This window comes from Pleurodeles waltl, chromosome 8, assembly GCF_031143425.1.
Source record: "Pleurodeles waltl isolate 20211129_DDA chromosome 8, aPleWal1.hap1.20221129, whole genome shotgun sequence".
NCBI lineage: Eukaryota > Metazoa > Chordata > Amphibia > Caudata > Salamandridae > Pleurodeles > Pleurodeles waltl.
The window spans coordinates 1,479,229,475-1,479,242,129 of NC_090447.1; the positions used below are offsets into that span (position 1 = coordinate 1,479,229,475).

The 12,655-nt window shown below is 43.4% G+C and overlaps 1 protein-coding gene across 1 annotated transcript in view; it reads right to left on the reverse strand.

Annotated features, from left to right (window-relative positions):
- IGSF11 (immunoglobulin superfamily member 11) overlaps window positions 1-12,655 on the reverse strand; it is a 478,485-nt gene that overhangs the window by 48,472 nt on the left and 417,358 nt on the right. The window contains exons 2-3 of the mRNA XM_069202662.1: window positions 10,573-10,736; window positions 8,469-8,676 (exon numbers count right to left, since the gene is read on the reverse strand). Of these exons, the coding sequence (XP_069058763.1) occupies window positions 8,469-8,676; window positions 10,573-10,736 (372 nt within the window). The remainder of the gene's footprint in view (window positions 1-8,468; window positions 8,677-10,572; window positions 10,737-12,655) is intronic.

Sequence of the window (12,655 nt, forward strand, 5' to 3'; positions counted from 1 at the left end):
GGTAAGCGATGCTGTAATGCCACAGGGTCCCAGAATCTTCTGAGGCAAGTCACTTTGAGTTAGGGGATTCAGGGCCTTCTGTGGAACGGGACATTGACTACTCATCATTCATGTGAATGAGACCTAGACATTTCTTGCATCTTATGTTTGGTCTCCCAGGCAATCTAGGAACATCTGCCCCATTATAGATCAGGGGCAGGTGAATGTGTTTGGTCACACCATTTCCTTCAGAGGGGACACTTCATTATTCATTCAGTTTCCCTGGGCAATTTCTAGACATCCATATATTTAAGGACTCATATTTTTCTGTTCTATGATGGATATTCATTAGTGCATTTTTTGCTCTAATATCCACAGACATATAGCTTCATAGTAATGATTGGATAGATCTATCTATCTATCTATCTATCTATCTATCTATCTATCTATCTATCTATCTATCTATCTATCTATCTATCTATCTATCTATCTATCTATCTATCTATCTATCCATCCATCCATCCATCTATCTATCTATCTATCTATCTATCTATCTATCTATCTATCTATCTACACATGCATGACCCCTCACCCCAGCTCCCCGAAAACAGTACACACAACTGTCTGTATTTTAGAATTACAGGTTATTTATGTAAAATCAGCAGATAAATGTTATGTACTAGAATTATGGTAATTAGTTTGGTAATTTCAGCAGTCATGATATAAAACAATACGGAAATCAGCAAAAAACAGAGCATTTTATATCACTCAGACCTCTATTAGGTTAGTCTAATCCTTACCTAATATCTAGTTATTTTCGTTCTCCTGGTTATTTTACTTGCTGAGTTATTAGTAATCTTCCTAACCTATTTTATGCCAAGTCATGTAACTATCCCCGCACACTTCAGAAAAATAAATGTGGGCCTGCAGCTGGAAAATGGCACTCTAGCATGTCCCCTCTAGTAATCAGTGTTTGTGTCTGCCCCTCCTAAATTCCTAGATGTCCCTATACCTTTCGCTGCAATTATTCTCTATGGAGAGGGGAGGGGCTGAGCAGTCATAGCGCATGTGAATGACAAGCAACTGTAACAATTTGCTTCCTTCTTCGGCCCAAACGTGTTTCATGTGAGGCCAGATGGCAGGACAGGAGAATGAAAGATTCCTCTCTGCTGCCTTTCTGGTACTTTTGTTAGGGTGACTAATATCAACCTGCTGCTACAATAAATAATATGGTGATCCTCGGGTAGCCATGGGCTATATAAATTCACATAACATAACATAACATAACATCTTGCAAACACACTTGTTTGCTAACTTCACCATTTAGAATAGCAGTTCTGCCGCCCTCGGGCTAATGCTTGTGCATTCTGAATAGTTTGTGTCCTTCAGGTTGGCATACAATTAGGCCTGATTTGAATGTAACATGCATTTATTACCGAGAATGCCTCACCACACACTTCACCTCCTCTGGTGGCCATCCTCCACCATCCCTACCTAGAAGACTGGCCGGTCCATGCTCCTTCTTACGAACAGGCAGCTCAGGGCACTCTTTGTGCTTGTTTCCACTTTCTGAACCGAGGAAGGATACTGAACATGACCAAGGGTCACTTACAGTCCAGTAGGTGCCTCGAGTTCATGGGGTGGGGGGAGGAGTTCCTTCCGCCGCATCTTATATAAAAGTTGCAGGCTCTGCTCTGCGCTCTATTGGGATGTTCATTGGCAATAATATGCAGGTGGTTGCAGGTTCAGGGGAACGTGGCTGCTTCAACATTTGTTGTTCCATCTGTCGGATCAGTTTTTCATGAAATGCCTAGTTCATCACATCCTGCTTCACTGGTTGGCAGTGTCTATGAATCTCAAGAATCTAACCCATCGCCAAGACAGTATTCCATTCCCTTGAGAGGTGTCTAGTGCCGAAGCATACCGCCAACACCGTGAACCTGCCCAAGTTATCAAGACGAAGGAGGCCAGCCTGAAGGATTGGGGTGACCTTGGGTTGAGCTTCTTGAAAGGGTCTCTGGTTAAAGATGAAGGCTGTGCACTCTTTGAACTGAAGGGAACTCTCTGCCATCCAGAGTGCTCTGCTGTACTTTGATGCTTCTCTGGAGCAACATGTGGCTCTGATACATCTGAGAAGGAATGTTAGTTGACAGGCTTTGGAGGGAAGTCATCTCATTTCTCTTCAACAAGTCACAACTATGAAAAATGAATGCTTTAGAAGGGAAGATATTTTGAGGCATTCCTCGCTAAGAAATTCGAAAACAAGAGAATACGCTCCTATGAGGTCCATTTGCATGTATTTCTCTGAAATGGCTGAATGAGACCTATTAGCGGTCCATTAACAGTTGATCTGAGTGCATGGAAAATTCTGTAGCCTTTTTACTCCCTGGGTTTCTTGGCCTCAGTAACAGCAGATAGAATTAACAGATGATTCTGAAAAGAGAGGACATCTCCAGGCTGGTTTGATTGTCCAGACTATAAACTGAAGACTGTCATCAAGAGTCAGTCCATAACAAGGCCCCAGAGGGTGGGAATGACTTTCAGGAATGATGAAAGAATGCATTCCAGGTCTGAGGGTGTCAAACTGGAATGACTAACAACAGCCTGTCTCCAGGGCTGTGGGCATGAACTAGATACTGTGAGAGCATCTTCGAGAATCAAGTAAAACATAATGAGGGCTTTGAGAGATGTCATGGGTACAGACCACCAGACTAGGGGCCTGATTCAGAGTTTGGCGGATGGAGTTACTCCATCACAAACGTGACGTATATCCCATCCACCGTACTACAATTTCATAATATCCTATGGAAATTGTAATACGGTGGATGGGATATCCGTCACGTTTGTGAAGGAGTAACCTGTCTGCCTAACTCTAAATTAGGCCCTAAATCCTCAGCTGAAGATATTGGTAAATTGGGACTTGGGTCAGGAAAAAGGGCCTGTTGAACGGGAATTCCAACAGAAATCCACCTGTTGTGAAACGTACATATGCAGATGTCAATTGCAGAAGTCATAGACAATCACAGAGAGCTAATTTGCAACTATTTTCTCAATCGTGTGAAGATATCCAGCGTGGACTTAAATGCAAGAAAGAAGGCAGAATAAAAAAAACTATTTGGTCAGGGGTTGGATCTTATCCACTTCTAATGGTTGCTCCTTCTGAATGCTAACTACAGATGTAAAACAGCACAGAGTATTGCCCTTGTGCAGAAGCAACTCCTTTCCGGACCATGATTCATCCGATGAGAACAGGTCACACTATACACTAAAAGTAGATGCATATATTGAATAGATGATGGTCATGCCATCTAATGCATCTTTCCGCCACAGCATTTTTCAATAAGCATCTTGGTCTAAGAAAGAAAGATCCCAAACTGTGAGTGACAAATTCTCATCCTCTGACAGGTCTGATATTGAAAAGGACCAGCAAGAAAGCCTGTGCACAGGGTACTACAGATCCACTTGTGCACTAGATTATTTAGTGAGGGATTTAGAGGTTACTGCCAGAAGTTCCCTCTTGCAATTGTAGGCATACAAAGTAGAAGGATGGCACATTTGGAATCCACTAGGAACAACAGGAAGTTCATTTGTTTTGCTGGAGGAGACAGTAGGCTTGCCCGAATTGATGACAAATATGAAAGACAGACATTTTAAGTAAAAGTCGGAGTTGAATGGTATAGCCTTGTGCCCGCTCAACAGCATAAATATCTAGATACGCAAGTGCACTGACTTCATGAACAGCAACGGCTCCTCCCCTATGGTGGAGGAGCGTTGCCCCCGCTACAAACCTTTAACAACCAAACGATAATAAACTACGTTTATTGTTGTTTGGTTGTTAAAGGGGCGAGTCCATGGGGTATGACGGTGATGAGCGGAGTGCACTGTGCACTCCCCTCAATGCGCATGTGTGTCTGGCCGGGCAACTCGCCGGTCAAATATACATGTGCACTGTGCTCTCTCCAGCCCGGTACTGTGTTGCCGGGCTGGAGAGAGCAGGCACAGGCTCCCAGCCAATTCTAATGCTGCTCTGAGCAGCGTTAGGATTGGCCGCAGGGCAGGCTGGGAGCCTGTGCCTGAAGGGGCGCAGGAAAGAGGAGTGGCGGTGCGACAGCAGCGAGGCAGGTAAGCTTTTATTTTTTATTTGATTATTATTCCCTCTCCCTCACTCTACTCCCCACCCCCCCTGCACCGCCCTGCCCCTTTTAACCCCCACGAGCTGCAATTGTCCATGAACCTCCTGAACAGAGACCTGCAGGTTTGGGAATTTTGTGACATGCCAAAGTGCTGAACACAAGTGAATCGCTATACTGGCCACCCCCATCCTTCCAATGGAATTGGACGAATTACCCTCTGAGATGGGTAAATGAGATCTGTCACATACACATCTTTGATATCCAAACAAGACATCCAGTCCCCAAGTAGTTCCATATTCCATTGTGTTTGGTCTACGATAGGCAGGGGATGAGAAAGTGCAGAGTGGTGAGCTCTGTGAGAGGGACTGGTGGCTTCGTCGCTAGCTGCACAGATGCCAACAGCTAAGTCCACAAGCGCCGACACACAATCTACAAGAGACCCAAGTCTTAAACAGGAAAGCTTATTTCACAGAACAAAAAAATCTTCAAGTCAGGCAGTGTAAACTTGGAGCAAATGAGATACTGCATAATTCTACTGCGAGCAGCAAGAAAAGAGAATTTGTGGTAGACAAGAGAGTGCATTAGGAATAAGAGTCAGTCCTGATTGGTTGCCCTAATCTTTGACATTGGTTTCTACTTTCTTGAAAGGTTAATCTGGATGATAATAAAATAAAGGCGAGATCAGACAGGACAGAGTCTCTAGTTTGCCATAAAACGAGTCACAGTAGGAAAACCCACAGCCAGATTGTACACACTGCCACATCAGTGTACATCATTTATGTTCTAGGAGGCCGCAAGATTCTGCCCTGTGTCCATCCTGAATGACAGGCATACGCATGACAAAAGGATGGATGAATGAGACATGAATGTTGGGAGAAGGCGTGCAAGCAAACATAGGACCCAATCTTCATTACGAAGTTGATCATGATTATCAATTAAGGCTCCCTGTTTTCCGTTTTTACAGATTTTTACAGATAAATTCCGAAATAAAAAATATTTATTTTCCTGTTGTATTTATTTTTTAAATGTTGATAAAAACGAAAATTAGGTTGTTTTTCAGTGATTGTAAATGCTGTCAGTCATGACCGGCAGGCCAATAGCTGTGCAGATTGAGAGTTAAGGGGGTTTAAAAAGAAACAGAATTGGTATGTATGCTTTCATATAGATGCATTAAGTTGTCATCTGTGGTTGTTCTTGGCATCGAAACCTGTCAGGTATTCAAGTATGAGTGTACATTTATCAGTTAAATAAATATGGAAATACACTAGATTCACCTTAAACTTTTTAACAAAACCCAAAAGAAATCTGGATATATTTAGGTAAAATTAGGTAAAATTAGTGAAAAACAAATATGAAAAAATACAGATGTAAATGTCAAAACAATAATACCATAAAACCACCGGGAGCCACAAGTATAATCTCTGCTATAAGGTGTGTGTTTAATTCGGACTTGCACCAGTGAATTCTATATGTATCGGATAATATTGTAGCTTAGTTTCAAAGAACTACTACTGTTACTTTTTTGTTGTAAAGAGTCATTATAGAGTGTTTAAAAGTAACAATTTAGACAAAAGACCTATATGTCATAAGTCTCCTGTTAATGAGACTGAAAAATCCCACTCATTTCACAAAATCAAGCAAACACCAAACAAATTGAAATTACAGATGGCAATCTCGACATAAGGCATGTACCTCTAATTTAGGTGCAGCTTTTAGTAGGGAGATGTTTTTGGTAATAACTGGCCAATGTTGAGTGAGTTGACCCTACTGTACTTGAAGGCAAGTCTCACAATGAAGCAGCTGTCCGGCTAGGACAACATGAATGCTGGCAGCAGGGCCCCATTTGATGCACATAAGATGTAGCCTCAAAGAAGGGTGCTATGAAAAGGAGATCGAAGATGAAGTTTGTGTTGTAATTGTTAAACTTAAAAGGCATATGTGGCAACACTACTGCGGACCAGACACTTTTGACAAAGGCCTAGTGCTTTCGTTGCATCTTTAAGACAGCCTATGTGTGCACGTCTCTTTACTTTAGATAATACTGCTAATAACACAAACCTGTACATCCAATATGAATATTATGTTTTCTTGACAGCACAGTACAACAAATGAAGGTGAAAGAACAATTGATGAAGACTTCCCCGTTTTTAGCATTGACTAAGGCATCAAACTGGAAATATTTCTTTAAACAAAACTGCAACCAAAATGCTGTGAAATCAAAATAATACATCAAAGGGCAGGCACTGGCACAAGCCTTACAAAAAGACTATTTCACCAAAATCTAATGGGAAGACAAATGTGACAATGTAAGGATCCACAAAATACCATGGACTTGATAGACAACTCAACCAAATGAAAAGCAGCCACAAACACACATAAAATCCAGTGGCTAGGAAACTCTGACCCTGACTCCGTATTGCAAATATTTGAAGAATTTATGAAATGAGTGCTACCACACAAGTTTTTTATAGCCAGGCCTAGTATAATGGAAACAGTGAGGTCTGAACATTCTTCACACTCAGTTTGTCTAGCCATAAAGAGGGCAACTAACACTTAATGACAGAGTTGGTCATTCATATATTGTGAGAGAAAAATCTGATTTCCCCTCTACGCTCCCTTCTAATGAGCATATTAAGTGAAGTGACTATGCGAGAAGAAATGTGACTTGAGATCTTTGAGAAATTGGGACAGAGAAGGGCTTGTCTCAATTTAGGAGTAAATTTATTCCAAGAGTTTGCAGTCCACACAGTGAGACACCCATTCTCGTTTGTTTTACATAGTTTGTCCAAGGATCAACCTTTTTTTAAATGCCTGTTCTGCTCAAGGCTTCTCGAAGTTTGCATCTACCAACTAGCTTCAGTCCCTAGAAAGTAATTTTACCTTTAACTGGAAGCCAGTGATGTTCATTCCTTGCTGCGAAACATGGGTTATATGCACGGCCACTGGAATTATGCATCAGGTTTGACTAAATTATGCAGCAAGAAAAGCAATTTATGCAGCATAATGAGACATTTTGTGATAGCATTACTTCATTATTTTGTAATCCTTACACTTGCTAACACTGTCTGGGCATAGAGCGCTCCTCAACCATATATAGCATTTAGTAAACTAACTACCAAGTATAGTAATAAAAAACAGAAATGTGACCAGTCAAACTTTACATAGTGCCTTCCATTGTGCGGCAATGTGATGTTACTGTGGTTTTCGTATCTTTAAAACCATTTGAGTTAGAAACTATGGGGGTCATTCTGACCCTGGCGGTAAAAACCGCCAGGGCCAACGACCGCGGGAGCACCGCCAACAGGCTGGCGGTGCTCCCATGGGCATTCTGACCGCGGCGGTACAGCCGCGGTCAGAAACGGAAAACCGGCGGTGGACCGCCAGTTTTCCGCTGCCCTGGGGAATCCTCCATGGCGTGACCGCCAGGAACAGGATGGCGGTAAGGGGTGTCGTGGGGCCCCTTGGGGCCCCTGCAGTGCCCATGCCACTGGCACTGCCACTGGCATGGGCACTGCAGGGGCCCCCGTAACAGGGCCCCACTAAGATTTTCAGTGTCTGCCTTGCAGACACTGAAAATCGCGACGGGTGCAACTGCACCCGTCGCACCCTTCCCACTCCGCCGGCTCCATTCGGAGCCGGCTTCCTCGTGGGAAGGGGTTTCCCGCTGGGCTGGCGGGCGGCCTTCTGGCGGTCGCCCGCCAGCCCAGCGGGAAAGCCAGAATACCCGCGGCGGTCTTTTGACCGCGCAGCGGTATTCTGGCGGTCCCAGCCAGGCCGGCGGCTTCCGCCGCCGGCCGGGGTCAGAATGACCCCCTATATTTTTAGGTCAAATCTGCAGATTATGCAACAGGTGATTGATAATGTGTCAAATGCTGTAAATTCATAATTATGTGAAAAACTCCACGGCTACATAATCACATAAGTCCTGTGGCCCTGCTTATATGTCAGAATATTAAGTACAAAAATATCTTGCTGCAAACATATCATAGTCAAAAAACTGATTACCAAAATATTCTGATGGTCTCTATGAGCAAGTATAGTTTTACTATACCTACCTCCTCATTTGGTTACCTTGACGATCTGTATATTGACAGTATATGTGTATATATATATATATATATATATATATATATATATATATATATATATATATGTGGAGTTAACTGTAGTAGACCTATACTTACCTATGTATACTTTTACAATATTTTTGTAGTCAATATTCTTGCTGCAATAGTTTTGTAGCATGATATTACAAACTCGAAATTCAAACCAAGATGATATGTCTTTTTAGGTGTTTACTACAGAAATACAACAGTAAAATAGTGACCCAGACAGCATCATAATTTCCTTGCTTACCTAGAACTGTGAGCCCGATGACCCCGATGTTGCGGCCACCTATGTCTGGAAGGTTGTTCACCAAGCACTGGTAGGTTCCTGTGTCTGAAAGCTGGGTGTTATTGATGTAGATGGAGGCCCGGATGCTTGGCATGGTCATCTCAAACCCAACACGCCCAGTGAAATGGGCTGCACCACTGATTATCTGCCCACCTTGGTAAATAAGAACCTAGACGAAAGGCACATGGGACATTTCAAGACAGTTTTGCAAGAATAAAAACAATGCTTATGCTACACCAGGGGCTAGTGAAATTGTTTTTAAACTTTTGACTTTTGCCAAGTTCAGTGGAAAACCTTTGGCTGATGATAATAATGTACATTTACATTCCATGTTTCCTTATGTAATACTACTGAAATGGATCTTCATGTGATGTACTTTACACAACAAAGGTCTTCTTTACAACTTCAGCACAGGTTTAGTGCAGTAATTGTGTGCTCGCAATTTACTATGCTGTTAGGTATACCTTTAACATATGCATAAAAAATGTACTATTCTGAAACTTTGCCTGGCGTAAGTAAATCAGAAAAAACAGCGAAGTTCATGGTATGCAAAAATGAGTTACTTTGCAAAATTTGCTGGTGAAAGAAATGTGCACACCCCAACATTAGATGCACATGTGTAGTATGCAATGATCACAAGAAATGTCACATCACAGCACAGTTCGCCCATTTGGATTGTGGTAAATGCAGTACAAAGGTTGTTCTTAGTTTGAATATTAGCTGTAGTTTTCCACCGGAGGTGGTGCAGATAGCGCGGTACATCTCTAGACACGTGTTTCTGGATTTGATCCTTCAATATACAGGTCAAAAAACAAATGTCATCAGGGAATGCTGAGAATGCTGCCACTGTCCTCTCAGGTCTCAGTACCTTTCACAGGCACACAGGTGCATCTCCAAAAGCTCGTCAGCTTGTTGGCTTTAGGGAGCCTTTTTAAACAGAAGGGGAATTGGAGCACGCTGCCTCACATCACACCATTGTTTTCCCCTTTGCATTATGCTAAATGTGGTTCAAAGTTTGTGCTTACTTGAATATTAGCTATAGTTTTTGACCAGAGTTGGTGCAGATAGTGGTGTACATCTGTAGACACGTGTTTCTGGAATTTATCCTTCCCAGGTGCATCTTCAAAAGCTGTGCAGCTTGTTCGCTCAAGGGAGCTTTTTTAAACCGATTGGGGATGGGAGCACTCTGCATCACAGCACAGCTCACCCCTTGCATCCCATCCCTCTTCTGTTTAAAAAGGCTGCCTTGAGCCAACAAGCTAAAGAGCTTTTGGAGATGCACCTGTGCGCCAGTGAGAGATACTGAGACCTGAGAGGACTGTGGCAGCATCTAGCAACCCTTTATGAAATTTGTTCTTTGATCTCTACTGATAAAGGATAAAATCCAGAAACGTGTCTAAAGATGTACAGCACTATCTGCACCAACTCTGGTGAAAAACTACAGCTAATATTAAAGAAGCGCAAATTCTGTACTGCATTTACCACAATGCAAAGAGGAAAACTATGCTGTGATGTGAGGCAGTGTGCTCCTATTCCCTTTCTGTTTAAAAAAGGACCCTTGTGCCAACAAGCTGATGAGCTTCTGGAGATGCACCTGTGCACCAGTGAGAGATACTGAGACATGACAGGACTGTGGCAGCATTCTCAGCAACCCCTTATGAAATACGTTTTTTGATCTCTAATGAAGAAGGGAAAAATCCAGAAGCACATGTATAGGGATGTACAGAACTATCTGCACCACCTCTGGTGAAAAACTACAGCTAATATTCAACTAAGCACAAACTTAGTACTGCCAGTACCACAATGCAAAGAAATATTCTTCTATTTCAAAATGTAATTCAAGCTTAAGACCCACGACCGCTCTCCAACTCCTCTGCCTTCAGAATGCCCCATACATTCCCCCACATCCCCAAACCCTTAAGTGTGACACAGACACATTCGAATATAGTACATAAAATACAAGCAAATATAAAGGTATAATAATGTCCAACTACAATATTCATGAAACAACAAGTTTGAACCAAACCAAAGGGGCATTAAAGGAAAGTGCAGAAAGGGCACTCACCTGCTCAGGCTGATTGGCATTGGACAGTGGCGTCACCATCCAGATGACATTGAGGTTGGTGAGGGCAGCGCTAGTGATGAAGGTACAGTGCAGGACTGCTGTCTCTCCCCGTGCCACCTGGACACTGCTTGAGCTCACAGACACCTCCAGCGTGTTCGCCAAACCTGCGTAGCAGAAGAGAATACAAGACATCAAACCCCAAACCTAGAACACAAGAGATGTATTGCAGGTGTAAAGGGAAAATACAGTATTCTGTGGATCAAGCTATTTCAGAGAGTGGTTGACACCAATCCACTCTAAACTGAACCACTCACCCCAATCATATCCACTCCAATCCACCCCAGTCTAATCTGCCCCACTCCAATTCACACCATTCTAATCAAAATCAATCTGCACTACTCCAAAACAATCTGCCCAACTCCAATCCAAAACAACCGGCCGAACTCCAATCTGCCCCACTCCAATCTAAACAATCTGCCCCACTCCAATCCAACACAATCTTCCCCACTTCAATCTGCCCCAATCCAAAACAATGTACCCCAATGCAATTTGCTGCACTCAATCCAAAACAATCTGTCCCACTCCAACCCAAAACAATCTGCCCCATTTCAATCCAAATAATCTGCCCCACTCCAGTCTGCCCCACTCCAATTGAAAACAATCTGCCCCACTCCAATCGAAACAATAGGTCCACTCCAATCCAATCCACCTCACTCCAATCCAGTCTGCCCACTCCATCCCAATCCACCTCACTCCAATTCACTGTAACACAATTTGACTGACTACGATCTGCCCTACTCAAATCCAAACCATCTGCACCAATCCAGTCTGCCCACTCCATCCCAATCCACCTCACTCCAATTCACTGTAACACAATTTGACTGACTACGATCTGCCCTACTCAAATCCAAACCATCTGCACCAATCCAGTCTGCCCCACTCCAATCCGAAACAATCAGTCCCACTCCAATATGCCCCATTCCAAATCCAAAACAATCTGCCTCACTCCAACCTGCCCCACTCCAATCCAAAACAATCTGCCTCACTCCAACCTGCCCCACTCCACTCCAAAACAATCTGACTCGCTCCAATCTGCCCCACTTCAATCCAAAACAACCTACCACACTCCAATCCATTTCAATCTGCCCTACTTTAATCCAAAATAATCTGCTCCACTCCAATTCAATCCACCTCAAATCACCCCAATCCAATCCACACCAGTCCACCCCAATTCATCCCACTCCAATCCACCACAATCCACTGCACTACAATCCAGTCCACCCCACACCAACCCAATCAATCCTAATCCAGCCCAATCCAATCCAGTCCAATCCACCCGACTCCCGTACAATCGATCCCACTCCAGTCAGATCCACCACTCTCCAGTCTGATCCACCTCACTCCAATCCAACACACTTTGCTCTAATTCAGATGTCTTCAAACTGGGGGGACCCCCCTAGGAGGCCTCAAGTGATCCCAGGGGGGGAGGGGGGGTGCCAGGCTCTGGCCAAAAGAAACATTTTACAGATAACAGGGCTTTGTTTTAAGCAGAAGCATGTTATTGCATTGTTTAAAAAGGTAACAGTACATAACTGCATTGTTTACATAGGTCTAAACATATTTAAACATTGCAATCTTTATAAAATAATTTCAAAGAATTCTGGGGGGGGGGGGGCAAAGGATTTTTATTTTTCAACTTGGGGGGGCGCAGCCTTAAAGAGTTTGGAGACAACTGATTCAACCCACCACAAATCCAATCCAATCCACTCCACTCAAATATAATCCACTTTAATCCACCCCACTCCAGTCCAACCTAGTCACAATTAATCCATCCTGCTCCAGCCAATCCACCTCACTCCAGACCACCTTAATGTACCCCACTTCAATCCAGTACACCCCGCTCCAATCCATCCAACCCACACCTATCCAATCCACCCCACTCCAATCCAATCCACCCCACTCCAGTCGAATCTTCCAGTCTATACCAATCCACCCTAACCCACTCCATTCCACCCCAGTCCAATCCACCCCACCCAATCCAATCCACCGTAATCCAATCCACCACACTCAGTCCAATCCACCC